Source organism: Salarias fasciatus, chromosome 16 (assembly GCF_902148845.1).
Source record: "Salarias fasciatus chromosome 16, fSalaFa1.1, whole genome shotgun sequence".
Lineage (NCBI taxonomy): Eukaryota > Metazoa > Chordata > Actinopteri > Blenniiformes > Blenniidae > Salarias > Salarias fasciatus.
Genome location: NC_043760.1, coordinates 13,352,910 through 13,379,545, shown reverse-complemented (window position 1 = coordinate 13,379,545; position 26,636 = coordinate 13,352,910). Strand labels below are relative to the sequence as shown.

General features: G+C 41.3%; 1 protein-coding gene across 1 annotated transcript in view; it reads left to right on the top strand.

The window, feature by feature from the left end:
- LOC115403401 (dynein heavy chain 7, axonemal-like) overlaps positions 1–26,636 on the top strand; it is a 73,514-nt gene that overhangs the window by 20,791 nt on the left and 26,087 nt on the right. The window contains exons 22-42 of the mRNA XM_030112265.1: positions 654–822; positions 1,523–1,625; positions 2,222–2,349; positions 3,337–3,549; positions 4,404–4,502; positions 4,813–5,061; positions 6,050–6,199; positions 12,124–12,306; positions 14,323–14,499; positions 14,749–14,880; positions 16,847–17,068; positions 17,756–17,953; positions 20,234–20,389; positions 20,500–20,668; positions 21,356–21,482; positions 22,016–22,235; positions 22,464–23,090; positions 23,320–23,565; positions 23,759–23,988; positions 24,175–24,505; positions 24,597–24,943. Coding sequence (XP_029968125.1) covers positions 654–822; positions 1,523–1,625; positions 2,222–2,349; positions 3,337–3,549; positions 4,404–4,502; positions 4,813–5,061; positions 6,050–6,199; positions 12,124–12,306; positions 14,323–14,499; positions 14,749–14,880; positions 16,847–17,068; positions 17,756–17,953; positions 20,234–20,389; positions 20,500–20,668; positions 21,356–21,482; positions 22,016–22,235; positions 22,464–23,090; positions 23,320–23,565; positions 23,759–23,988; positions 24,175–24,505; positions 24,597–24,943 — 4,476 coding nt within the window. The remainder of the gene's footprint in view (positions 1–653; positions 823–1,522; positions 1,626–2,221; positions 2,350–3,336; positions 3,550–4,403; positions 4,503–4,812; positions 5,062–6,049; positions 6,200–12,123; positions 12,307–14,322; positions 14,500–14,748; positions 14,881–16,846; positions 17,069–17,755; positions 17,954–20,233; positions 20,390–20,499; positions 20,669–21,355; positions 21,483–22,015; positions 22,236–22,463; positions 23,091–23,319; positions 23,566–23,758; positions 23,989–24,174; positions 24,506–24,596; positions 24,944–26,636) is intronic.

Here is a 26,636-nt window from a genome sequence, read left to right as displayed (position 1 = left end):
ATCAGTTGGACAAACACAGAATTCACTTGTAAACATGTAATGCTTTACCACCCTGCTGTGCATGAAGTGGCTCCCTGACCCTCCGTCATCATAATTACTATTTTCACATTAGTTGAGGACTATCTGTTGTGTATTGGTTGTAACGGTTCACCAGTGACAACATAAATGATTTCATGAGGTTATTTATAATGAATATAGTCATAAATTAGCTCAAAAATATGTGAAGATTCTGTTTCATCTCTGTAGCATGAACCATTACTGATGTTTATTGTTAAGATTATGACTATTGGATGATAAATACACAAACTGGATATTTTCTTGCTCTGAATTTAGCACCCTAACCACTCCCACCACAGTTTGGTCCGATTCGCCTATTTTTAACAGAAATGACTTTGATATTTTTGATAGATAGCGGTATTCGTACAGACCTGATGCCTTTCAGCACTGAGTCAAAATATCAGCAAGAGAGCTCATTGGCTGACCGATCATACATCATGCAGGACAATGACAAAAATACAGTTGGTTCCACCTTGCAGAACCTTGACTACAACAATACAGTTAAAGTTTCAAACACAGGTGGTCAGCCTCTGTTCAGCCTTAACTATCAATTCACTTGACAGTCCACTTTGTTCTGTGTGTTTGTCCTTCTCTAGCACTTTGTTTGGTGCCCTCCACCTCCATCTGGGAGGAGCCCCCGAGGGCCCGGCTGGCACAGGAAAAACAGAAACTACCAAAGACTTGGCCAAAGCTGTAGCCAAGCAGTGTGTGGTCTTCAACTGCTCTGATGGACTCGACTACATCGCTCTGGGCAAATTTTTCAAAGTGGGTGAATTCTTTGACGAGGACTTAATCTTCACTGTGACTCGCCATAAAACCTGAAACATAAGTGAAACCTAACACGAGGGGGGGGGGGGGGGAAGAAACCCTTCAGTTAATCAGCATTTTCTCACACGCTGTTACCTGCTTCTTTTGAATAGAAGTGTGCCAGAACACAGACTTCTACCTGTGACTATCCTGCTAGCAGAGCTATTAGCACTTCAAAGAGCGAGATACGCTAGGAGATGACACGGGAATAAAATTCTCCTCATTCGTATTCCCTCCTATTCTAGAGAGAGGCACACAAACATTGACAAGCCTGCCTATACAGCACTGCAGCCTGTCCCGACAGATAACGGGAACAGTATCGCTCCGGTGTTTGCCTGTTGTTACACAAGTGGTGAAAAGACGAGACAATTCCACATGAGCATACTTCTTTTTGCAAAAGCTGACTATTTAATATTGACATTCATGCTTTCAAATAGGACTCCAATAAAGCCTCACCTTCTGTTTCTTACCAATATCATGGGATGATGTATAGAAATTACCTTAAAAACTGAAATTACTTCACTTAATCATGCTGAAAAAGCTCATATGAACAGACAATGTTTTTTTTGTTTTTTCGATGTGATGCATGCATTTGCATGTAATGAGTTCTGTTTAACCTGATGGATTTGTGTGTGTACGTGTGTGGATCTGTGAGCAGGGTCTCCTCTCCTGCGGAGCCTGGGCCTGTTTTGATGAGTTCAATCGCATTGACTTGGAGGTTCTGTCTGTGGTGGCTCAACAGATTCTCACCATACAAAGAGGTATGTTACTTTTTTTTATTTTTTTCATTTATTTTGCTTCTTCTCTCTTGTTTCCTTTGATCTTGGCATAAGCCAGTAGTATCCCAGAATCGAATTTAGTCCCACCAGTAGAAAACGCAGGTTTCAGACCACAAAGAAGCACAACACTGAGAGGAGTCAATTTGTGTAGGCTGGCCAGCAGAACTTCAAGCACAGCTTTGTTCACCGCAGCACAGCAGTGGGTCTTGTGTGTGTTACGGATGTTGTCTGCCTTGCGTCATGTAATCCTCTGAATTTGTTCTGCTTAGAATTAGAATTTAAAAAAAAAAAAAAAGCTAATGGCTTTCATGTCGCTTCACTGGAGCTAGTGTTTTTTTTTTCAGGGTTCGGATCACACTTGAATTTGATTGTTTTTTTCAAATTAAAATTTCATTTTGAAGATTTGTCTGACGTTAATCAGTAAAGCCTGTACTTGGACAGCCTCATATAAGGATTTTTCGCTTTATTTTATGTGCATCAGCTGAGAGTGTGCTAGCGATCATCCACCGGCAAACTGAACAAATGAAATGATGAAAAGTCGCAATGCAAACGATATCCAACCCCAACTGTGTGCCCAGGAATCGCTGCCCACAGTGAGATGCTGCTGTTTGAAGGAACGCAGCTCAAACTGAACCCCTCCTGTGCCGTGTTTATCACCATGAATCCTGGTTACGCCGGACGCTCTGAGTTACCAGACAACCTCAAGGTACAATGTTTTGACAGTCCAAAATGTTTCTATGAAAAAAACCCACTGTTTATAAAAACTTTGAATAATATTTCATCTGTCAGTGGTAAGTGTACACTGAGGCCACTGTTTGCTTTTTTTGTCTTTTTGGATCATATTTGAACTGTCGCACGTTCCCAGACAGAGTCTATTTATAAAGAACACACTGTCAAACAGATTTAATTATTTATTGAAATCAAAAACAAATGGTCTATTAAAAAAGAAGTATTTAAAAAGTCATCACACTCAAACATCCTCAATTCCAATTCAGTTTAAATGAGTAAAACCTCAGACTAATATAGAAGATTTAACAACTCTCATTATCTAACAATCCAAAGAGCTTAAGAAGAAAGATTGTCAATTCCTTTCAGTCTGCCTATAGGTAACAAAATGATAGGAAACTTTTATTCTGCTGTGAAGGAAATAAACCTCTAAATGCTGGTTATCTATGTCAAAGAATTATATAAACTTGATACAACATGTTTTTTACTATGTGGATTTTGGATGCCCTCTTTGTACTGTGTGGGTTTTTCTCCAGACGCACTAATTTCCTACCACAGTTCGAAAAATTAAATGAGGTTGAATCCTCTCAGGAAGGTGTGAATGTGAGTGTGTGTTACTGTTTCATCTCTCGTGTGTGTCTGCACTGTGAGGGATTAGTGACCTGTTCAGTGTGTTCTCCGCCCTTAACATATAGTCAGCTGGGATGAATTCCAGCCCCCAGTGACTCTTAGTTCTAAAACATTTAGGGATCTGTTATTTGACAATGTTTTCATACAAAGAAAAGTGTTGGAGGCCCCACATTTTATCAGCTCATCATGGATCTGAAAGAGTGTATAAAACTGGGCTGAAATGAGACATGGCAAAGTTCAAAAACAGGGGAAAAAAAGATACTTTTAAAGCAACTGCACTTTAGAGTTGTTAGAGCACGCATGGTTTCATGTCAGAATCTGTCTTTATTTACACCAGGCTCTGTTCAGGACTGTCGCCATGATGGTCCCAGACTATGCGATGATCGCAGAGATTGTCCTCTACTCATGCGGCTTTGTGACTGCGCGGCCTCTCTCGGTGAAAATAGTGGCCACTTATCGTCTGTGTTCGGAGCAGCTGTCCTCACAGCATCACTACGACTACGGGATGAGAGCTGTCAAGTCTGTGCTCACAGCAGCCGGAAACCTCAAGGTACGTCAAAACAGATTCCCTCTGATATGATGGGACTCTTTGTTATTTATCACATTTCCTCGTCCCACACAAAATGCCTCCTGACAGTTACGCAGTAGCCACAGAGCAGCTATCACGGTCTGAGTTTTTTCATATTCTTACATGAATCACGCAGCAGCTTTGTGACAACTATGAGAGATTTGAATTGTGTGTTTTTTTGTTTTTGTTTTTTTTCCTGGGAAATGCAGCTAAATAGAGCAGAAAAATCTTTAATTATCAAACTGAAAGGCCAAATTATAAGAGGACCCTGACTTGAGCACATGTATCCAAGAAGTCAGAGGAAAATCTCTAATGTAATATCTTGACTTGAGTGGATTTAGGAGTGGAGGATCAATGCAAAAATCCTAGATTTTTAGATGCTTTTGTCTGTTTTTGGTGTTTTTCTATGTTTATCCCCAGGGCATAGACAGATTGACGAATGAGAGTATTTGCTTGGTGTGTTTTTTTTCCTCTGTTTGAAAGAGTTAAATGATGTGGAAAAAAAGAGCTGTGATTCAGGCTTTGAAAAAAGGTTATCAGCAGTCTCCTGCTTTCTTTCTATAAGCTTGAGATGAGGTCTGACTCTTCTGACCTTATACCAGATTTTTTTTTTTTTTTTGCTTCACACAGGAAGGTTTGTATTTAGTGTTCTCGCTGCTGCTGCAAAGGTCTCGGTCTGCTCTTTACTGCACAGGTGGCATATGGAATAATACTTTACCTCATAAAACCAAAAACCTATTCAAACATTGCATGTTTGCCTCTGCTACATTTCTTTCTTTCCTTTTCACTCATGTTGTTCTCCCTCCTCCTCTTTTGTTGAACTGGTTGCGCCGCAGCTCTCTTTTCCCGAGGAGAATGAAGACACCCTGTTGCTGAGGTCCATTATCGATGTCAATCTGCCCAAGTTCCTGGCCCACGATCTGAAGCTGTTCGAGGTGTGTGGGCCTCGCCTTGTTTTGATTAATGGAGCAGCTCACATCAGCTGATGTCTGCCCAGATTCATTCCAGTCACTTCGTTTACAATCACACAGCACAGAGACAATTTCACTCTACTTGAGTGAAAACCGTTTACTGGGATGTGTGTTTTCCACAAGCGAGTGTGTGTTTACCAGAAATTGTTATCATGTCCACCCTTATCTTGTGTGTCTTTAAATGATTTTGTTGTGGCGCACAAGTTTATGCACTGCTATTTCCGCTGTGCGATTCAACTCACCTATCCTCAACTAAATTATTTTTCTACATCAGGGCATCACCTCTGACCTTTTTCCTGGAGTCCAGCTCCCCAAACGAGACTACTGCATCCTCCTGGAGGCCATTAAGGAAAACTGCCAGCGCATGAATCTTCAAATGACTGAATTCTTTGCTGAGAAAATCCTGCAGATCTTCGAGATGATGATCGTGAGGCACGGTTTCATGCTGGTGGGGGAACCCTTCGGAGGAAAGACAAGCGCGTATCGAGTGCTCGCAGCAGCGCTTCATGACGTCTTTGAAAAGGTATCTAATTTAAATTTGAACTGTCCATAAAGGGCAATGATGTGATTATAGTGTCTTCGTAATTCTAATGGAGCAAAAGCGAAAAAACATGAACCGTAATTCGGCGAGGAACTAAGTTAGAGCTGTGACATGACGACGGCAGCACAGGAGGTGTAAAGTGTCGCACAGGTCCTGAAGGTAAATGGCACAATTATGTTCATGTCAGGTATCGTGCATTTCAATTTGTGAAGAGATTTTGCAAACGAAGCCCTTTTTCAGATGGCTGACCAAGCATTTCGAAATGTTTTTCATTACAAATCTTCAAGGGATCTCTTTGGTCCTTGGGACCCAAACTTACTCAATCTGTTATAAATATCTCCAAGTAAAAAAAATGTCAAGTAAAATATATGTGTTACACTGAATATCCAAGGCTTATCTGAGCTACATGTTTGTCCTGAGTAAACACATCCATCCAATTTGTCAGAGCTGCAGTCTTTGTTTAGTAGTTATCGATCTCGCGGAGAGGACCAGAGCTGGTTGTTGTATTTACATGGCTGAGAGAGCTGAGAGGCATCCCACCAAGGAGACAGATGAAGGCCTGCTGATGGAGCGCCCGGGAATGCCACATTTATCATCGTCATCCTTGTCGTTGCACATCCACTGATCATGTCCAACCTCGCTTCGCTGTCCTCTCTCCCTTCCTCGTTTCCCCCACCACTTTGCTTCCTCATTATTTTTAACTCAAACTGACACCTTGTCTAAATTTCCGTTTGTTGCAGTTTTTAGTTCTTTCCCTCTGCTGGAATACGTTGTGTCAGTCAGACAGTTATGTTTCAAGCAAATGATGAGTCTTGGCAGAGGCACACTGGTCAATTGAGCAGATCACTGTACTCACTTAGTAGCATCTTTTGTTTTTGTTTTTAACTGTGTTGTGTTGCAGTCTGATTTCACTAGACAGGTCAGTTAATTTCTCTGCCTAATGGTCTTGTGTGTGTGATTGTTACATCAGGGCCTGATGGATGAGAATCAGGTGCAGATCACTGTTATCAACCCCAAATCTATCACCATGGGTCAGCTGTATGGCCAGTTTGACCCTGTGTCCCACGAGTGGTCCGATGGCATCCTCGCTGTCAGCTACAGAGCCTTCGCCGCCTCCCAGGTAAAATTGCCAGCCATCGGGTACGAGTGTAGCAGTGATTTTATCTGTGGAACACATTTTGTTTCAGGCAGAAAGAGTCAAATAAGCAGACAAACAAATGTTTCGTGCAGTGTAAAGCAGAATACTAATTCAATAGCGTGCTCTGTCCGAGCCTCATTCATTTGAACATGTTCACAGCAGGGAGCAGGTTACTCAAAGCCACCTGTTCTGGAAATCTAACACAGAGAGCAAACACTGTTGCACTTTTTTTTTTTAAATTTATTTTTCATTTAACCAGGTCAGTCCTGTTGAGACACAGTGGTCTCTTTTCCAAGGAAAGCCTGGCCAAGGCAGCAGGGTAAAACATTAGGTTTCGAGAATTAAAATGAACAATGCAGAGGCTACATAATATATAAATCAGAGAATACAAAACAAATATAAGCAAGTCATAGCAGTGAGTTAAATAATGGGACTTTCATGTAAAGCAATAGCTGGAACACTACGAGGCTGATTCCAATTTCCCCACAAGGTTTTTAAATGTTCCAGGAGAAACTAATTCCTTTGGGTTTAGAATTTTCTGTGGAGAATTCAAAGCAGAGGGGTGCAAATTCACCGGGAAAACTTGAAAAAAACTGTATTTCACATGCGGTGCATTATGGAAATGCACCACATGTGAAATACAGGTTCATTTTTATATTCTGTAACAATGATTTTCTTTCTCTGAAGACAAACTCTTTGAGTTTACACACCATCTCGGGGTGTTTGTTGGACTACTGCTGATTCTGCTTCCACAGTTTCAAACTTTCATCCCCCAGTTTTTCACCACATACGATACATTCAGCTCTAATTTTGTTCATTGCTTTTGTGAAGCCATATTTCAAATAACTCTCTTTATTTCCTTTTTGTCAGATTCGTCTTTCTCTTTCTCGCCACTTAAAAGTTTACATCTTACATCTTTTAATGTGAACACTTTAAAATGTGTAGTTTTGTGGGTGGGCTGGGACAAAGCAATGTGTTTTAAGGTCTGTGATGCGAGGCTTATCCTCTCACACTCTGAGAACTCCCTTGTTAAAGGTGTGTAATGGTCTCCTGCAGGCCAATCAGATACCAGTGTTTTTCAGTTGATGTGACACCTGCCACAGCTCCCGCTGGATAAGGACACAGCTGAGCTAGGAAAGTGCATTATCGCTGGTTCCTCCAAACAATCACCGTCAACTCAAGGTTATAGATGGAATATGAGTTTGATAAACAGCCCAGTGTTTTTCTAGAGGTTGCCAGGTCCACACAGAGCATCGGTATTCAGCTAATATACAAATCGTTTTATGTTGCCTTCACTTGTCTTGTAAAGCAGTAAAGTGGTGGCAGAATTGGATTAATCTAACGTGAAATCTTTATTTAATTTTATCGCATTCAACTTCAATCTTGTGTAAAATGTGTTGTTTTAAAGCCTTTTTGACACTATAAATTATGCAGAAACATTCCTAATTTTTTTAACTTTTACATTTTTTTAGTAAGAGACAAACTTTTTTAATGGAATATGTCTAGAGAACAGAAGGAAACACAGTGTTCTGTCTCTATTCGTTCGGGCTCCCTGTGCAATACTAAAATTACCGTCTGAAAGAAGTGGACATAACCTCTTGAACTGTCCCGCTGGAACTTTGTGGGTTTGATTTTGTCCTGGGAGTTGGACAGCTGAGCCCTGAAAGCACTCTCTATCTTGCTTTGTTAAGCACTTTAATTAGACACTCTGTTGTAGCAGTCCATCTACTTTTTGTCCTATTCAAATCTGGAGAACTCACACAGACATAGCAAGACATTTTAGCTCTTTATTGGACAGTCAATGAAATACCTGAAAAGGAAATGTTAACCTGATGGATCTGTTAAAGGACTCTCCAAGATATTGTCACTGTTTTGGGACCTTTTAATGTCATCAGGAAAAAATAGCATTGTAGGTGGTTTATATCATTAGATATATTGGAAAATGTAAAACTGCAGAGCTATGAAGTAAAGTTTACAGATATGCAAACTTATCATAATACATTATGCATTAAGAATGTTGGGCAATGCTTAAATAACTCATGCCAATCGTGCTTTGTCTCACACTATGTATTTATTCAATACATAGTAATAATACAGTATACAGCATGTATTCATTCATTCAGGAATCCTCCGCCTATAACCTGCCTCAGCTCGATATGGAAGCTCCTATCTGGCATTATAGTGACTAAGATGAACAGGCACATGGAGCAATACATGAGCAGAGCCCAGAAAGGAATTGGCAATAACAGCAGAGTAGCCAAGCACCAGTTACTGGTCGACAGAGTGATTGTACAAGACTGTAAAAAAAGAAACACCAACCTGTGCATTGCCTGGATGATTACAAGAAAGCTTATGACTCAGTACTGCACACATGGATACTGGAATGCCTGGAATTATACAAGATCACCAGGGAACTGAGAACCTTCCTGGGAAACTCAAAGAGGCATAGGCCTGAACCCCCACAGCCAGATCATCACCAAGAGTGGATATGGGTACCGAATCATCACCCACCTCCACTACATCAAGCTGTATGCCAAGAGTGAGCGGGACATCGACTCGCTGATTCACCTCACCAGGATATACAGCAACGACATTGGGATGTCGTTCGGACTAGATAAGTGTGGGCGGATGGTAACATGTATGCCCTACCAGTAATCAGATAGCCAGCTGATATAATATCGTGGCCAATGGAAGACATGCAGGCTTTCGATATCAAGACAAAGAAACTCCTCAAAATTCATGGAGGATTCCACCCTAAGTCCAGCGTCCTGAGGCTGTACACGAAGCAAAGTGAGGGAGGCCGAGGAGTGTCAAAGCCACCATTCAGGAGGAAACATCATCCCTCCACGAATACATCCAGAAAATGGCCCCCAATGACGACCTGCTAAGTGAATGCCTCAAACGAGTCAAACCCCTTGAGAAAGAGAAGCCAGAGATGGGATCATGGAAAGACGAACCCTCACACGGCATGTACCACCGACAAATTGAAGAAGTAACTGCCATAGAAAGAACATAGCAGTGACTGGAAAAGGCAAGAGTGAGAGACAGCACAGAGGCACAGATCGTGGCAAGAACAGGCCCTAAACACAAGATCAATAGAGGCAAGGGTGTATCACACGAGACAAGAACCTAGGTGCAGACTGTGCAAGAAAGCCGCTGAAACAGAACAGTACATCACAGCAGGGTGCAACATTCTGACAGGAAAGGCAGACATGGAACGCCATAACCAGGTTGCAGGCATAATATTCAGAAACATCTGTACCAAGTACAGGCTGGAGACCCCAGAGATGGAGCATACCCCCGAAAGTGATGGAGAACAACTAAGCCAAGATCCTGTGGGACTTCAAGATTCAGAACTGATGATGGCCAATCAGCTTGATATAGTGGTGGTGGATAAATATCAGAAGAGAGCAGGAGTGATTGATGTAGCAATCCGCAGTGGCAGAAACAACAGAAAGAAGGAACACAAAAAGCTTGAGAAATACCAAGGACTGAAAGAACAGCTCAAGAACATGTGGGGTGTGAAGGCAACAGTGGTGCCAGTAGTGATCGGCGCACCAGGGGCAGGAACCTCCAAGCTGGAAGCATGGCTCCAGGAAATACCGAGAACAGCATCTGAGATCTCTTTCCAGATGAGCGCAGTGCTAGGAACAGCTAAGATCCTACAGAACCCTCAAGCTCCTTCTAAAAAAGACTACAGTCTCAATGTAAAATCAATTTTAGTAATTATTTTTGGTGCACGACACAGTGGAATCCCCCCCCCCCCAAAAAAAAAGAAAATTCTCCTCAAGCTGTTGCATTGCATATTTTCACAAACACCCTAAGGCCAATTTCAGTTTGCACTTTTAGCAACAAGGTAGCAGATCTCATGGCAGTGTCACTGATATCTCAGCTCAGGTCTCGGTGTAATGCTGTGTCTGCTTCTCTTAAGAAATGTACTTTAAAAAGAATCAATGAATCCTTTCAAATTTTTGCAATTTACTTGGTGGCTTGGAGGGCTAGATCAGAGCCTCTTGCAGGCAGATTTTGGCCCACGGGTCTTATGTTTGACACCCTTGATCCGTATTCTTTTTTATTGAACCGTCTCTCAGGTGCAATGCTGCACTGACTTTGATTCAGAGATTCTTTGACAAAACACAGCGGAAAAACACGAGTGTTGAGGATATTTAGTGAATTTTAAGGTTGAATTGTTCTGCAGTGTCATTATTTACAATAAGTATAATACTGATACAAAGCAGCACCATTAGCACATGAATATATGCATTAATTCCATGTGCAGAATTAGGTTTCTCCTGTTGATAATGAAGCAAAAGACAGGAAATTCTAAAGCTATCAAATATACACACTTGCCCTTTAAAGCATAACACAATATATAAATGAATATTGTATTAATTTCAATTGATGTTGTACAGTAACATTTATTTAAACTGATATTGTGTGTCTTTCAGCTGTGCTGGGTAGCTACATAATGGTTATGGCTTTGTCTGAGAATAATTTGCCGAAAATAGATATTCTAGCAACCTTCCTCTCTGGCAGATGACAGAAGAAATATTTCTTCTGAGTTATTCTGCTGCGATACAGCGTATGCTGCTTTCATTATGAGCAATTCAGGACCAAATTACCTCTTCCCACAAATTAAAATTTTATAGCATGTTGTCATGGTGGGATATTAGGACAGAACCAGATGTGCAACATGCAGCTACCTATTATTGCTGCACAAGTGGAAGATGAGAGGGAGATGCATTATGGTGCGCTCAGTCTCACTTCATGAGCTTTGAGATGGATCATCATGAAATAGACATGACATTCCAATTAATTGAAACCTGGGGGGAAGAAAGGCTGCAGTGACAGGTAAACAAAAGCAACATTTAGCTGTCTTGTTAAAATTAGAACCTTAATAACTCTCTCTCGTTCACACCGCACATGTAGCCACACGCGAGACACACATAGGCAGGCAATTTACAGGCTGCGGCGCTGGCATGTCCTAATGGAAAATCATTTCTTCGCTCTATTCTCAGATTGTTTCAAAATGAACTTGTCATTAAAAAAGTGGCTCTGTGTATGAAGTTGTCAGTTTATAAATGGTGCTTTTTTTATGGAATAAAGATTGTGGGGAGTGACATATCATTGTAATGAAGAGGGAAAACAAGAATTTGCCTGCTCTTGTTTTAATTCATTTTCTAAAAAGTTATTTCCGTCTGTGGAAAAGTTCTTCATTTTTGCTCCCGTTTCTTAAATAATTCTGTGCTATAATCTGGAGTGCAGCAGTGCTTTGTATTAAATTCTCCGCTTTTTCTCGAGTCAGATCATTACATTACTGAGTACTCACTTCCCTCCCTGGCTCCAGATGGCCTCAGCCCAGGCGTCTCCATTTGTTTATACTACAAGAAATCAATTTAAAGCACAGCTTTTGCCAGCCTTTTTAACTGGGGAATTGACACTTGTTGTCAACATCTATTAAAAAAGTGCAGGTCTTAATGTCATTAAATTATGGAACATTCTGCACTTATGGTGTAATCTACATAAGTTTGACCTTGAAAGTGAACGCACTGATTTATACCAGTGGCGTAAAAGAGGTGTGCTTTCCTGCACTTTAAAAGTCTTCTTATAATCATAAAAGCTGCTTGAGTGCTTAAAAATCTGCTGCAGGGGGTCAGCCTCCTGGTAAATTTAGCTTAACTACTCCATGAAATAAGAAGACTTCTCCGGGTTCGAGGGGATTAAGAATTGTATTAATCTGCCTCTTCACTGAGCTGCCCGAGTTTCCCACCTGCATCCATCAAACTGAATCTTTACAATTTAATTTGGTTTCATTCATATAAACAGTGATTAGAGAATTAGGTACATATCTTTTTTTTTTTTTTTCCTTAATGTAAGTTGAAATGTTTATGCACTGTGTGTTTCAGAGCCCTGACAGAAAATGGCTCATCTTTGACGGCCCAGTGGATGCCGTGTGGATCGAGAATATGAACACGGTGCTGGACGACAACAAGAAGCTGTGTCTGATGAGCGGCGAGATCATCCAGATGTCCCCGCAGATGAGCCTCATCTTTGAGCCCATGGACTTGGAGGTGGCGTCTCCTGCCACGGTGAGGAGCGCCTTCACAGCACTGAGGGAAAACCAGGCGATATGCTATGAAACTCATCTCTATTTAACTGCTTTTAAACACATGTTGACTATTATTCCATTACATTTTTTGTTTAAGAAAAAAGGTAAAATTATTTCCATGCAGATTATGCATTCTTACCCATAGGCAATAGGGCACAAGACTTTTTAATCACTATAATACAGGTGTGTTGCAGTGTAATAAAACTAGATATGTAGCTCAAAGTGCTTCATGATTTAAAAATTCTCCCAAAAAATCTTTTAGCATTAAATAAGGTCAGTAGGAATATAAAGGATAATAAGCCCTGAAAGTAAAGGTAAACAAAGCACAAGTCCAGGAACCAGAAAGATGCTACTATAGAAGGAATCAACATGGAAAATAAACAGAAATTAAGGAAATAAGACTAAATTGGTAAATTTTACCCAGCAATTATTTGTAATAGAACAACGACTAGTGACCACTGAAGAGCGAAGCAGCTGAAGTGTTCAGATTAATCTGCAAGGTCACATCCAGCTGTTTCTCTGAGTATGAACAGATGGTTGAAACTTAAAACTGTGGTAGTTAAACTGGAAGAAGCATTGGTTCACAAAACAAAAGAAGTCATGGATTTTTGTTGAATCAGTTGCAATCACTAGAAATATGGTGGTCTGTTTGTCCAGATGTGGTTTTCCACTCATTACCAAAGCTCTCTGAAGAAACTCAATTTGATATCTTCACTGCTGCTTTATTTATCTTGAAACTAACCCCAGCTGTAGTGCTTTATATAGCTTGGGTGAAGACCGGGTTCACGCTAGACAGGTCGCCAGTCCATCACAGGAGTCATGGAATTACATTAAATACATGTTTTTGGACTGTGGGAGTCAGCAATATTCTCTTTAAAAACCAGAGAAAATGTTAATCACAGTTTTAAGATTCAGAGTAATTTATGAGAAGTATCCATCTACAGAAATGAAAACAGTGATTTTATTCCATGCTGATATTTGCTTCCTTCCACCGCTGATCGTCTCGGTGTCATTTTTCATGCCTGCATAATGACATTTGCGACCGAGCACAACACCTGGCAGTAGTCATGTAATACCCTCCATCTATCAGAGCTTACAGAGCTCATTTACTCTTCACATGCGTTTATATTACGAAACAAAAGAAATATGCATCTCGGGAGAAATCTGTCAACTTTCCTTCGAAGAGATCACACGAGACAAACACTTCTTACAAGTGGTTTTCAGTAAACAGGAAGTGTTTTAATTGTTTCTCATGTTTAAGTTCTTTGTGGTGAGGCGAGAATAAAGAGTTTTCCTTGAATTGATGCATAGACGCCTTAAGAGGGCGCCTTTTGCATCTCTCTTTCAGCTCTACTTTCTTTAACAAGAAGATGTTTATTTATGCCTCTCTGTTGCCTGGCATCTGTTCCTTTCATCATGCTCAATGCGGATGCATGAAAACTTTTGTGATCACAGTGAACCCTGCAACACTTTGTGCACCGTCCCTTTTGTGCACTCTTGATCTCTCTCAATCTTTCTTTGTCTATGCAAGTTATTTTTCTCCCTTTACAGTTTGTTTTCAAACCTTTTTTTCCTAGTTTCCCCTCCTGTTGTACCTGAATATGCATTAGGTATCACTTGTATGTCTCCCCCCGTCTTTTTATGTCTTTTATAGTGTCCACTCGTTTATTTATTCATGTCTTTTCACCGGGTCTGTTTTATCAGCGCAAACCAGATGATGTAATGATTGCATTTGTATGTTTCATTTGAATCTGGTACGTGACAATCACATTGGCTCTAAAATAATAACAGATTTTGCAAAACATTTTCACATGTACTTCTCAGCTATTATTATATGGCTACATTGTTATTTTTTTAAATCTGGGTACTGACCTGACAGCTTTGCTTTCAGGTAAGAAAATGAGAAGTTAATTTGAGTTAGTAAAAGACCCTTGCTTTTTGTTTAAGTCTTGCAGCTGAAACGAGCATTTTCAGACTTGACGTGTATTTGTGCCAGGTCTCTCGCTGTGGCATGATCTACATGGAGCCCCATATGCTGGGCTGGCGGCCTCTCATGCTGTCCTGGCTCAATACCCTGCCAAGTACAGTCAATGCCAGGCACAAAGACCTCATCACTGCCCTCTTCGACCGCGTACTGCCCGCCTGCCTGCAGCTCATTCGAAAGGCCACCAAGGTGCTGAATTAATAAAACCTCCCTCCACACATACTGTATTCACCAACTGTAGTTACACTGTGTTCTTTCTACCTAAAATAGATTTCTTTTCTCTCTTTGCACCAGTTTCCATGTCATTAAGGTTCTCAGTTATACTTGTGACAGTATTTCTTAGCTACAAAGATCAGCCCAGAACTTCTTAGTGAGTTGTGAGACTGCTGTTGAATTCAGATCTCACTTGTTTGTTGCCTCTTTTCTGTTGCCTTCCAGGAGCTGTCCCCAACTTCCGACACCAATCTAGTCAAGTCCCTGATGAATCTGATGGACTGCATGATGGATGAGTTTCATGATGAAGAGCAGATAAAGAAGATGAACGACAAAGATATTTGCTCATGGCTGGAGGTTTGTCAACACTTACTGTGCTATTACTACTAAAGGTTACTATTTACAAAAAACAACAAATACAATGAATAAGTGGACCAATGAATTACTAGTTAACCATGTATCAACTTTGATCATTTTTGAAGCATTTTAGTGGAAGACTTAAAAGGTTTCCACTGGGATAGCTTTGTTAACATTTATTTTATTGCATGTCGAAGTTGTAAACTGCAGATTTACACGTCAAGGCAAAAATAAATTATCTCGCTATGGGAAAACAGATCGCCAGTGTCCTTAGCTGAACAGATAAATTAACAGTTTCCAAGCCAACCAATGAAAACTGTACTGGATACACAGTATACTAAATGACACTCTAGAGTACACTCCAAACATCACAGTGAAGTTGAATGCTGGTGAACACTCTCACCACAAATATTTATTAAAAAAAAAATATTGTCAGGGCTTGGCTCTGGAGCCCCGACAGGATAAAGACGAGGAAACAGCGATGAGCGATTTAACGCCAATTTATTAATGCAAATAAAAGGCCTTAGACGAGGAGGCTGGAGAGAGACGAGGGAGCCGAGGAGACGTGGCAGTGCAGGGCAGGCAGCCTCCACAGGTGTGACTCGTCAGCTTAAATAGCCGGAGGAGGAGGAGGAGCGAGGAGCGAGGAGAACCACAGGACGGGGACCGTCACAATATACAAAAAAGAAATTTGAAAGTTTTAAAATATTGTGAGTATATGGACATGGACATCCAGTCAACATTGGGAGAAGAAACGGCAGCTGCAAGCTTTAAAACTGCAAGCTGAAACAGCGCCAGTCCGCTGAACACTGAAACTGTATAAAACCCAATGAGTTTTTTTCTCAGCAAAAAGGAACTCATCGTTACAGAATACAATAAAGAAACTGTATATTGCATATAGTTTGTTATGGTTCCATTAATTTGTTTGGAGTTGTACAGGGTGTGGTGGGTTGGTGTTGCCAAAGTTTACAATGGAAAAAATGTGCATCCCTCGAGAAAAAATGTTTGGAAGAACTGGCTTAGATGACACAAAGTGTCTTTAATTTGACATGTGACAACCTTCAGACAACCAACAAGGCAGTCTCGTGCCCCAGGTATGGAACCACTGGTCGAAAGTACAGAACATCCAAAGACATTAACTATTGTTTGTTTGTCTCAGACTTTCTGGGGTCTAGCTGTGGAGGAAAAAAATAAAAAAAATTCACCTCACAAACTGCAATGAAAACATCCATTGTAAAACTTTCATCCAATGAAACAATACAAATGCAGTGTAAACATTTTCTCTGTTTAATGTACTAATCAGGTCTGCTTCCACACAAGGCTACAGACGGGAGAAAAGTTTTAGCAGATGAGCCCTTTCTTCTGCCCCCTGCATGAGTTCCAATTGATTTTTTGCCTCTGAATCATGTCTTTTGAAAGCACTGCTATTATCCCCCTGTGACACACTGCACTGATGAATGCCTTTCAACCCCGTCTCCCATGTTTCCCAGCCAGTCATTATCAAAGTGTTGAATTAATCAGCTTTTTAACAGCATGAGCTATCATGAGGCTGCTAAGCCTCATTTCCAATTCCTACAGTAACCCTGCTGGTTCTTTTTATTTTTTTTTTTCCTACTCGACAAAGACATCTCGGTGGAATCTGTTTTTGTCTCTTAAAATAATCTGCCCTCTGGTTGAAGCATTTACATGGTTTCTATATGTTTGAATCTATTCACTAGGTAAAAATCTGTTTTTGTGTAGCTCAATTTTAGATTAAAGTCCATAATCTATACAGGGATTTTTTTTTTAATTTAAATTCTTCACTTCTTTTTTTTGCTCATTATTTCAGAACTTTTTTTTCCCACTACATTAAATGCAAAAGCCCACAAACTAAGGTATATTTGAAAACCTCTACCACGAAGCACGTGACTCATCAGTGTGGCTTCCCAGTCAAATCCAGTCACATCGGTGTGTTTCTTCTCCACAGGGCGTGTTCGTGTTCAGCCTGGTGTGGTCAGTGGGTGCCAGCTGTGACGATTCAGGCCGCGTCAAGTTCGATGAACTGATCAGAGAGCTTCTGAACGGGCCCCTGACGGAAGAGACGATGGCCCGCCACAGCATTCTGGCCACTGTTGGAGCTCCGCCTAAAGAGCTGACAGTTCCCTTACCCACGGAGGGATCGGTGTATCAGTACTGCTTCATTAAAGAAGTAGGTTTGCTTTCATGCTCAAGCGCGCAGAAAGGATTTTCTGCATTTTTATCTCCGTTCTTGACTGATCTTCATGTTTGCCATTGTAGGATTGTAAGAAAAAAAAGGTTCTTGTTCTTTAAAATCGTTGCTCAGAATATTTTACTTATTGCAGGAATTTGAAGAGACTTCTATATTGTCACCATATTGTTTTATGCTTTATAATATTTTGTTTACAAACTAATGCCATTAAATATGGTGAAGCTAGTTTAATCCTAATTTTCTCTCAGCTTCCACACAGGTCACATCTATTTTCATCTTTGTTTACAAGTGAACTTCCTGAGAGGAGAACTGATGTGAATTTGACTCTAAAGTCTGAAAGTTACCATGAATTCTTCTTTAGTACAAAAACATAACAAATGTGTGAGACCGCATTTGGCCTCAGAGAAACTTCCTTCACTTTAGCCATTATTACTGCTGTAGGCATGAAAATGAATCACTACAGAGCACATGGAAAGGGTTTGATAAAACGAGAGACCTCAAAAGTACAGGTACCTGTGGCTGTTAAGCACCTACCAATATGAACAAATCATTGCATGAGCTCCAGTTCATTAAATATCCCTCTCTGCTCAAGATGAGATATTTCTGTCTGAGTCGGAAACACAATGGTCCTGCAAGTCTTCATTATCTTTCTTCCCTCCTCTTCAGGGCCCTGGCAGGTGGGAGCTGTGGACAGATAAGCTAAAGTCTGCTCCCCCCATCGGCAAAGACATGCAGTTCAACGAGATCATTGTGCCCACTGAGAACACAGTGCGCTACATGGCACTGCTGCAGCTCCTCGTCACTCACCAGAAGCCCACTATTTTTATCGGCCCTACTGGCACTGGCAAGAGTGTCTACATCACTGTGAGTCCTCCCAGACTCTATTGTTGTTCGCTGTAACAGTCCAAATGTGACATGTTTTTTTCAACGGCAATTGAAAATAACTTTTGCTTTTTCCCTTATTATGCCAGCTTTTAAACTACTATGGCATGCTCGTTCAGTGTGTCTAAATTTGCCTTTTTCTGCATGTTCCCTAATCGTTTCTTCTCTTTTTCCTTTATCACCCATGACTCTACATCAGTGAGATCACAACTTATCAACTTATCAGCCATTCCCGTTCTATCCATCTCAGAGTTGAAGGGCAAATGTAGATGAGCATCAGTGAAGAAGGGTATATAAACCCTGGACAGGTTCTCTGTCCGTCTCAGGGCATAAAATCAAATACACACAAACACAAACCTAAGAGCAATTTTACAATAACCCGTGAGAATCAAATGCATGTATTCATATTGTGTTAGAAATTGAAAGTAACCAGAAAAAAAAAAGGATATAAGGAGAACATGCAAACTCCACACAGAAGGGCCCTGAGCCACTATTGAGCAGGAGTGCTCCCCACTACTTCACTGGCCAGTCAAAGCAGATCTTATTATAATTAGTGGCAATTCTTGAAGGGAACACCCAAAAGACAAAGAAGAAAAGGCTCTGTCTTTCAGAACTCAGCAAGAGTTTTTTGAAGATTCAGAGGCTCTTAAGAAATGTATGAGCAGGGAGTACAGCTGTTTACCAGTACTGGGGAGATGATGATCTCCCAGACCTCAAGGAGTCTCCACCTCTGTCTCTGGTTCTGCAGGTTTTTTCCCCATTAAAAGGGACTTTTTTCTTTTCCACTTTCACCTACGTTTGTTCATGTGGAATAATTGGGTTTTTTCTCTGTAGAAGTATGTTGAGATGACTGTGTTGTTATTGGTGATATATAAATAAGACTTGGATTGAACTGACTTCAAGATGAGAGACAAACTGGGACTTGCTCATCACTTAATACAATATACCACGTTGCAAAAAATAGAAAAGATTAGCCTGTTTCTCGTACTGTTAAAGTATGATTGTGTACAGAAAACACTGCTGATGTTCAAGATGTGAGCATTTGTTTGTCAGAAGTTTGGTTTTTGCCCTGAGATTGTGCTCTGAACTCAACAGATCTATAGATGCCAGGTGTGAAACGGCCACCTTGGAGGAATACAGATTCTCTCCCTGCAGAGGCTTTGGCTATTTATATCTAGGACTAATCCTCCCTCCTTCCCTTTGCTACTTTAGTTCATCCATTAGTGTTCTCAAACCTGAGACTCTGGGGTGAACAGAGATCGTCTCATTGGGGAGCCTACCTTGTGTGACTTATATGTGTGATACTCTGTGGCACAACTGGCAGGCTGTGGCGAAATCCTGAGCAGTTTAGAGACGGTGAAGGAGCACCAGCACTCGGACCGTGTGAATCTGAATGTCATTGTACCCTCGCTGGTACCCTCATACAACTCTACGCCGGGCTTTTTTGTAATGCTCTTGCAATTCTGGAGCGAGACAAAGCCGAGCTGAGCCACTGGTTCATAAATTATACAACAGGATGATGATGCACTTTGGTCTCGTCCCGGGATCATTCATGTTGTGAGTCTTCTTTAATTATGCAGTTCATTATTCACATGAATTTGCGAGCATGTGTGTGAGCACTGTGTGCGGTGTGTGCATAGGGCAAGAGAGGGCATATGCCCCGAACCCAGAGAGTCCGTCCCAGAGAGATCACAACACGTCACTTAACACATCCCGTCTTCACTCCGTCCTCTCCTTACATAAGCTAAAGAGAATATTTAAATATCGTACTTGTTTGGCTCTCAGTACATTGTGCTTCTTGTTTCACAATCAAAGTTTTCACATTTCATCATTTTCCCCCACATAACATTACTTTAGATCTTGTCCGTTGAGAGCAGATAATTTCTCGCTTAATTAAAAGTCATTTTTAGGGATTAACTGAGATCCAAGTTTCATCTAATGGAATACACACTGAGTGCCACGTTTAATTACATTATAAAGCTTATCGCAGCCATTTTGTCAGAATCAAAGCGATCATTTTTTTTTGTCTCGTCGACTTGTATCTTGCCTACTCTGAACACTGCAGTGACTCATGTTCTGCTCTGAGTTATTTCTTTGCTTCAGGTCTTTTTGACCTCTATAACTGTTTTTAAATTTTTCAGTAAGAAAATAGGAAATATGCTCTTTATTGACAACTCATTGATATTTTTCCACAGGTCACTGTAAACATTTATTATATCATTAATGCATAGGACTTTCATATTTCAATGTTCTTCTTCTCAGGACTTCTTGTTGAACCAGCTGCAGAAGGACGACTACAACCCATTGTTTATCAACTTTTCGGCCCAGACTACAGCTGCCCAGACCCAAAACATTATCATGTCCAAGCTAGATAAGAGACGCAAGGGAGTGTTTGGACCTCCACCTGGGAAGAACATGGTACTTTACTGTTTGTTTTTTTCTTTTTGGCATATTGTCTTTAAGGTATGCAGTTTGTTTGCCATTGCTGGCTGTCAGCCAAAAACAAAAGTTTTTTGTCTTTAATCAAGGTGGTGTTTGTGGATGATGTGAACATGCCTGCCAGGGAGGTTTATGGCGCTCAGCCCCCTGTGGAGCTGCTGCGCCAGTGGCTGGACCACTGGAACTGGTACGACCTGAAGGACTGCTCCATGATCAAACTCGTGGACATCCAGGTTCTGTGTGCTATGGGACCACCCGGTGAGCAGCAGTTTCTCTGCCCTAAAGTTTCTTGAGTGGAGACTTGTCACATCAATGGCACCATTTCAGAGCTTTTGTTGTTTGGCTGTTTTTAGAGTGAGCCCTTCTTCCCCTCTTGTTTTTGAGTCAGTGTCACAAACCACTCCCTGCTGTTTTGTGAGGCTCTTCTCTGCCTTAAGGTCTTTTTTTACAAATAGAAAGTGTTTACCATTTCCGCCTCCTCCTCTATAACTACTAGTGTAAATACGGCTCCCTGTGCACTGAAGCAGCTGGCAGTGACAGCTGGAAAAGAGAAGGGGTGTGTGTCACTCTCAGGTGGCCACTCAGAAACAATATTTGTTGTTGACGCTGACACTTGAGTACCTCTTCTCAAGTCTTCTACTGCGAGCTCTGAATCAATTTTACAGCTGTCCTAAGTGTTATTATGCTGCTTATGTGATGATTGTCATGATACACTTGGACAGACATTGTTCTTCTGTGTTTATAATATTAGTGGGTAAAATAACTTACGGATGTTTGTGTCAGTTTCTGTTTCTTTCTCAGCGTGAGGATTTTATAAATGTAGGTATTCAGCTAGAAATGCAAATCATACAGAGTAGTGCACGTTGATAAATCACTGATACAGTGCTTTCGTAAGAGCACAATGAAAAACTTGTCACAATTCTTTTTCTTCTTTTTTTTTTTTAGGTGGAGGTCGGAACCCAATCACACCTCGCTACCTGCGCCACTTCAACATGATCACCATCAATGATTTTGATGAAAAGACCATGTATGCAATCTTCTCCAGGATAGTAGATTGGCATTTCACAATACGGTAACTACAGTAGAAACGGAACCTATTATTTATCCTTTTTGAATAACATCTGTTGATTTGGCAGTTTAACATGAGCCAAATATAGCAGCAGATATTTGGTTTACATACCCTTTTAGCGGAGTCTAGAATGGAGAAAGTTTTGAGTTCTCAAAGCTTGACAGTCATATGAGACAACCAGGACTGTTATATTGATAGAAGGATAAAAGACATTTATTATAGATGATTCAGTTCATCAGGTTTTCTTTGAATTACTGGAGGATTGAAGGAGTTTTGTTTTTTTCCTCTGTTTATGCACTGCTACGTTATAAACATAGACTCCTCAAGCCCCTAAAGCAATCAAGTGTTTTGAACAGGTTTGAAATTGACCAAAGATAATATCAAAAATACAAATTAACAGATATGCCTTCAAAATTTTTGGTGATCAGATCTTTGTTTTTTTAATGCATTTTTCATCGATTTAATTTGCAACAATTACAGATTAATTTTGTAATGTATAGAATACAGTCAGAACAGGATCTCCATTTCATCTACAGGTTTTCCTTCGCCAAGTCATTTGCTGCTCTGACCTCTCAGATTGTCAATAGCACATTGTCAGTGTACCAAGAGGCCACCAAGAACCTGCTGCCAACCCCCACAAAGTCCCATTACTTGTTCAATCTGCGCGATGTCTCGCGGGTCATCCAGGGCATCTGCCTGTCACGGCCAGAGACTGCAGATGAACCATCTGTCATCAAACGTCTCTGGGTCCATGAGGTAATGTTGTACATTTCAAACAGCATAAGGTGCCTGTAAGCTGCACGACTGCTGTGAAAACAAACAAACCAACCACACATGTCAAACTATGAACTTGTTCTTCTAACTGATAAATCTATTGCCTCGATTGCAGTAAAGCCAATCTATATCTATATATACCTTCCTTTGTGTCCTGCATTGTTGATTTTTTTTTTTTTTTTTCTTCTTCTTCGCCTTGGTAATCTTTAGGTCCTGAGGGTATACTACGATCGACTGGTCCACAATACAGATCGCTCCTGGCTTATCAGCCATTTACAGGTTGTGGTTCAGGATCACATGAAGGAAAACTTCCATCACCTCTTCCAGCATCTAGACCAGGACCAAGATGGAAAGGTGACGGAGGATGACTTGCGCAGCCTCATGTTTTGTGACTTCCATGACCCCAAGGGTGAGGACCGCAACTACCGCGAAGTACACAACCTGGACCAGCTCCGTCAGGTGGTGGAGTCACACCTCGAGGAGTTCAACAACATAAACAAAGCGCCCATGAATCTGGTGCTCTTCCGCTTTGCCATCGAGCACGTGTGCCGCATTTCCCGCATCCTCAAGCAACCGAGCGGCCACGCCTTGCTGGTGGGAGTCGGCGGGAGCGGCCGCCAGTCACTCACCCGTTTAGCTGCTTACATGGCCGAGGCAGAGCTCTTCCAGGTGGAAATCTCCAAGACCTACGGGACCACCGAGTGGCATGACGACCTGAAGCTAATCATGAAGAAGTCCACGCAGGGCGAAGCTCACGGCGTGTTCCTCTTTACGGACACACAGATCAAGATGGAATCCTTCTTGGAGGATATTGGCAACCTGCTCAACACTGGTGAGGTAAGAGTTCCATCTTAGAGAATGCATCATACCCATCAGATGTGTTGAGGTTTGAGTGACTTCTGCCAATAATCTTTAGAAGCTTTAATCAAAGGATTGTATTAATGCTCGCAAAAAAAAGAAAAAAAAGAAAGTAGGTGTTAAAAAAACTTTAGGCAATAGTTGGAGTTGTGGATTATTAGTTGATGATTAGATGAACCAATGTGCATTATTGTTTACTTATTTCCAGGTACCCAACTTGTTCGCAGTTGATGAGAAACAAGAAATCTGCGAGCAAATGCGTCTGCTGGACCGACAGCGAGACCGTGAAAAGCAGACAGACGGCAGCCCGTTGTCCCTTTTCAACATGTTTATAGAGCGCTGTCGCACACAGCTGCATGTGGTTTTAGCTATGAGTCCTATTGGAGACACCTTCAGGGACCGCTTGAGACGTTTCCCCGCGCTCATTAACTGCTGCACCATTGATTGGTTCCAGGTATGTTTTTGTGTATTACATGTGTGTTGAGTTCCCTTAAAGGACGGCCTTAATAATCTGTTACTTAATGCAGGGAGCACATGTATTGAGCTTCATTCAGTAACTGTTGAGGTCACCGGCACACCATGGAAATAGGAAGTTACTGTGCATCTGGCAACACAGGTGTAAGACTGGGCATTTTCTTCCTTGTTAGACCTGGCCCGAGGATGCCCTGCAGGCCGTGGCCTGCCGCTTCCTGGAGGATGTCGAGATGACTGATGAGACCCGAGAAGGCTGCATCAACATGTGCAAGAGCTTCCACACTTCCACTATCCAGCTGTCAGTGCGCTTTTTAAATGAGCTGCAGCGACACAACTACGTTACCCCAACCTCATACCTGGAGCTCATTTCCACTTTTAAAGCTCTGCTGAAGACAAAAAGAACGTAAGATCAAGACATACTGCATGAGTCTATTATAATTCAGCTTATAGTTAACTCATATTTAAAAGTCAAGTAGTATTAGTAGTAGTAAATTTTAATAACTGAAATACAATTGAAGTCATCTTTCTATTATCTTTTCTAATTATCTCCCTTAATCCTTTGTTTTTTTATTGATTTATTTTTTTCCAGTGAGGTGATGAAGCTGAAACGTCGCTACGAGGTGGGTCTTCAAAAGCTGGAGTCAGCAGCAGAGCAGGTGGCCACAATGCAAGTGGAGCTCGAGGCTCTGCAGCCACAGCTACTTGTTGCCAGCAAAGAGGTAGACGAGATGATGGTGGTAATTGAACATGAATCTGTGGAGGTCGCAGAGACCGAGAAGGTTGTCAAAGCGAATGAGGCTGTAGCCAACGAACAAGCCATGGCTGCCAAGGCCATCAAGGATGAGTGCGATGCTGATCTGGCTGAAGCCATGCCAATCCTGGAGTCAGCCCTGGCTGCACTGAATACCCTCACCACTCAGGTAAAAGCAGCAATATGTTTTTTTTATCTTTCTGTCTTTTTTTTTTTTCTTTTATGACTGAAATGCCAAGAAACTGCACTTCTACCTGCAGGATATCACAGTGGTGAAGTCAATGAAAAGCCCACCTGCAGCTGTCAAGCTGGTGATGGAGGCAATCTGCATTCTTAAAGGCATCAAGCCAGACCGTGTGCCGGACCCTTCGGGTACTGGTAAAAAAGTGGAAGACTTTTGGGGCCCGGCCAAAAAACTTCTGGGAGACATCAAATTCCTGCAGAGCCTCCACGAGTACGATAAAGACAACATCCCACCAAATCTCATCGCCATCATTCGCAATAAGTACATCACCAACCCAGACTTTGTGCCCGAGAAGATACGAACCGCTTCGACTGCCGCTGAAGGCATGTGTAAATGGGTTTGTGCCATGGACAAGTATGAAAAGTAAGTGATGTTCTTTTCCTCCTGTGTTTGCAGTTATGGAAATTAATACACATTGGCAAAGCTTGAGCAAGTTTTCCATCTGTGTTAGTGATCAACGTGAAGCTTAGCTTCAAATAAATCATTATTATTCTGGTGTGCGCCACGCATATGCAAAGTCCCGAGTGATTCATGTAAAAGGCACAGTCCTGGATGAGAGTCTTTCAAAAGGGAAACGTTTACATCATTACTGTTGTAACAATCCTAAATCCTACAGTCATTTATCGAAGTTAAAGCTTTGGCTGAAAGTTATTATATTGTATGGTTTTATTGTTGATCGCATGTTTCTTAAAAGGAACCCCGACTATAATGATACATTTGCTGTATGTGGTTCAGCTTGATGCCAGTAACATATTTATGAATAAAATTTTTGAAAATTATATTCAGTTATCTAGATTTTAACAAAGTTTATTTCGCACATAGGCTGCCATTGTTGTGCACGTTGCAAAGCACTCCGGGTAGTGACGTCACAAAGTTGTTTAACCACTCAGCTGTGTTTTTAGGAGTGATCTGTGACCAGCTTTGTAAAGCCCCCTCACTCCTGAGAGCAACACAATGATCCTTAAACAACAAGATGAAGATAAAACAACAACATAACAGTTAACAGCCACGCCAAACCCAGAAATTAAACCTACCAGAACAATGTTTCCCTCCTTCTCTCCAAGCCGCTGCTACGCCGCTCAGATCCTTCCTCTCAGAACTGAACTTTCCGTCAATAACAACCTTTCTGTTCTGTCCCAGAAGCTCAGCATTTAAGTGTTCTTTCCACCATCTCAGAAGTTGAGATTGCGTCCCGTCCACTGATGTTGGAGCATCAAGGAATCGTTCAAAGCCAGCTAGTTCGTCGGTGGCTAACAGCTAAGCTAACAGCTGACTGAGACACCGGCATCTATCAGCAGCTACTTTTACAAGTGTCCCTGAAAGCAGCAGGAGCTGCTCGGAGCTTACAATGGATCACACAAATCTTTTATTGTTATAATTTAAAATATGGCACGGCTGCCTGATAACAGTGTGCTTATCTTAACAGTCCAAAACACCACACATCATGTCCATGTCCGGATTCTCCTCCTCCTCCATGTTTCGGCTCTTCTTCTTCTTCTTGTGGTGTTTTACTGGTGGTTGACAAACAACTTTGAGGTGCACTACCACCACCAACTGATAAGGAGTGTGAACATGGAATGGCTAAACTAAATCTGAATAAGGAAAGATAAACTTAAATTTGGCAGACTAAACCAGTATCAATCAAAAATTTAAAGAAATCTTTAAAACTACGGTTACTCGGATGCTGTTGTGAAAGGTCCATTAAATTAAATTCCATTTTGAGATTGTAGATGCTGTGTAACATATTCTTCCGTTCAGAATCATATTGCTCACATTCCATGAATATATGTTCAATTGTTTCTGACTCTCCTCAATAGTCACAATTGCCTGAGATGTGTTTTCCAATCCTGCATGCCCAAACCTTAACCTAGAGCAAACTGAATCGAACCTCCCATTTCCACATGTGCTCCTCATTGGCCCCACCTTCCTCTTAACCCTGTGGAACCACTGACCTCTTCTCTCTCTGTCCCATTCAGCTTGCCACTTCTCCTTAATGTTTCGGCTCACCGTCACTTGCTGGTGTTATTCGGACTCGTTTTGAGCAATCATTGCGTAC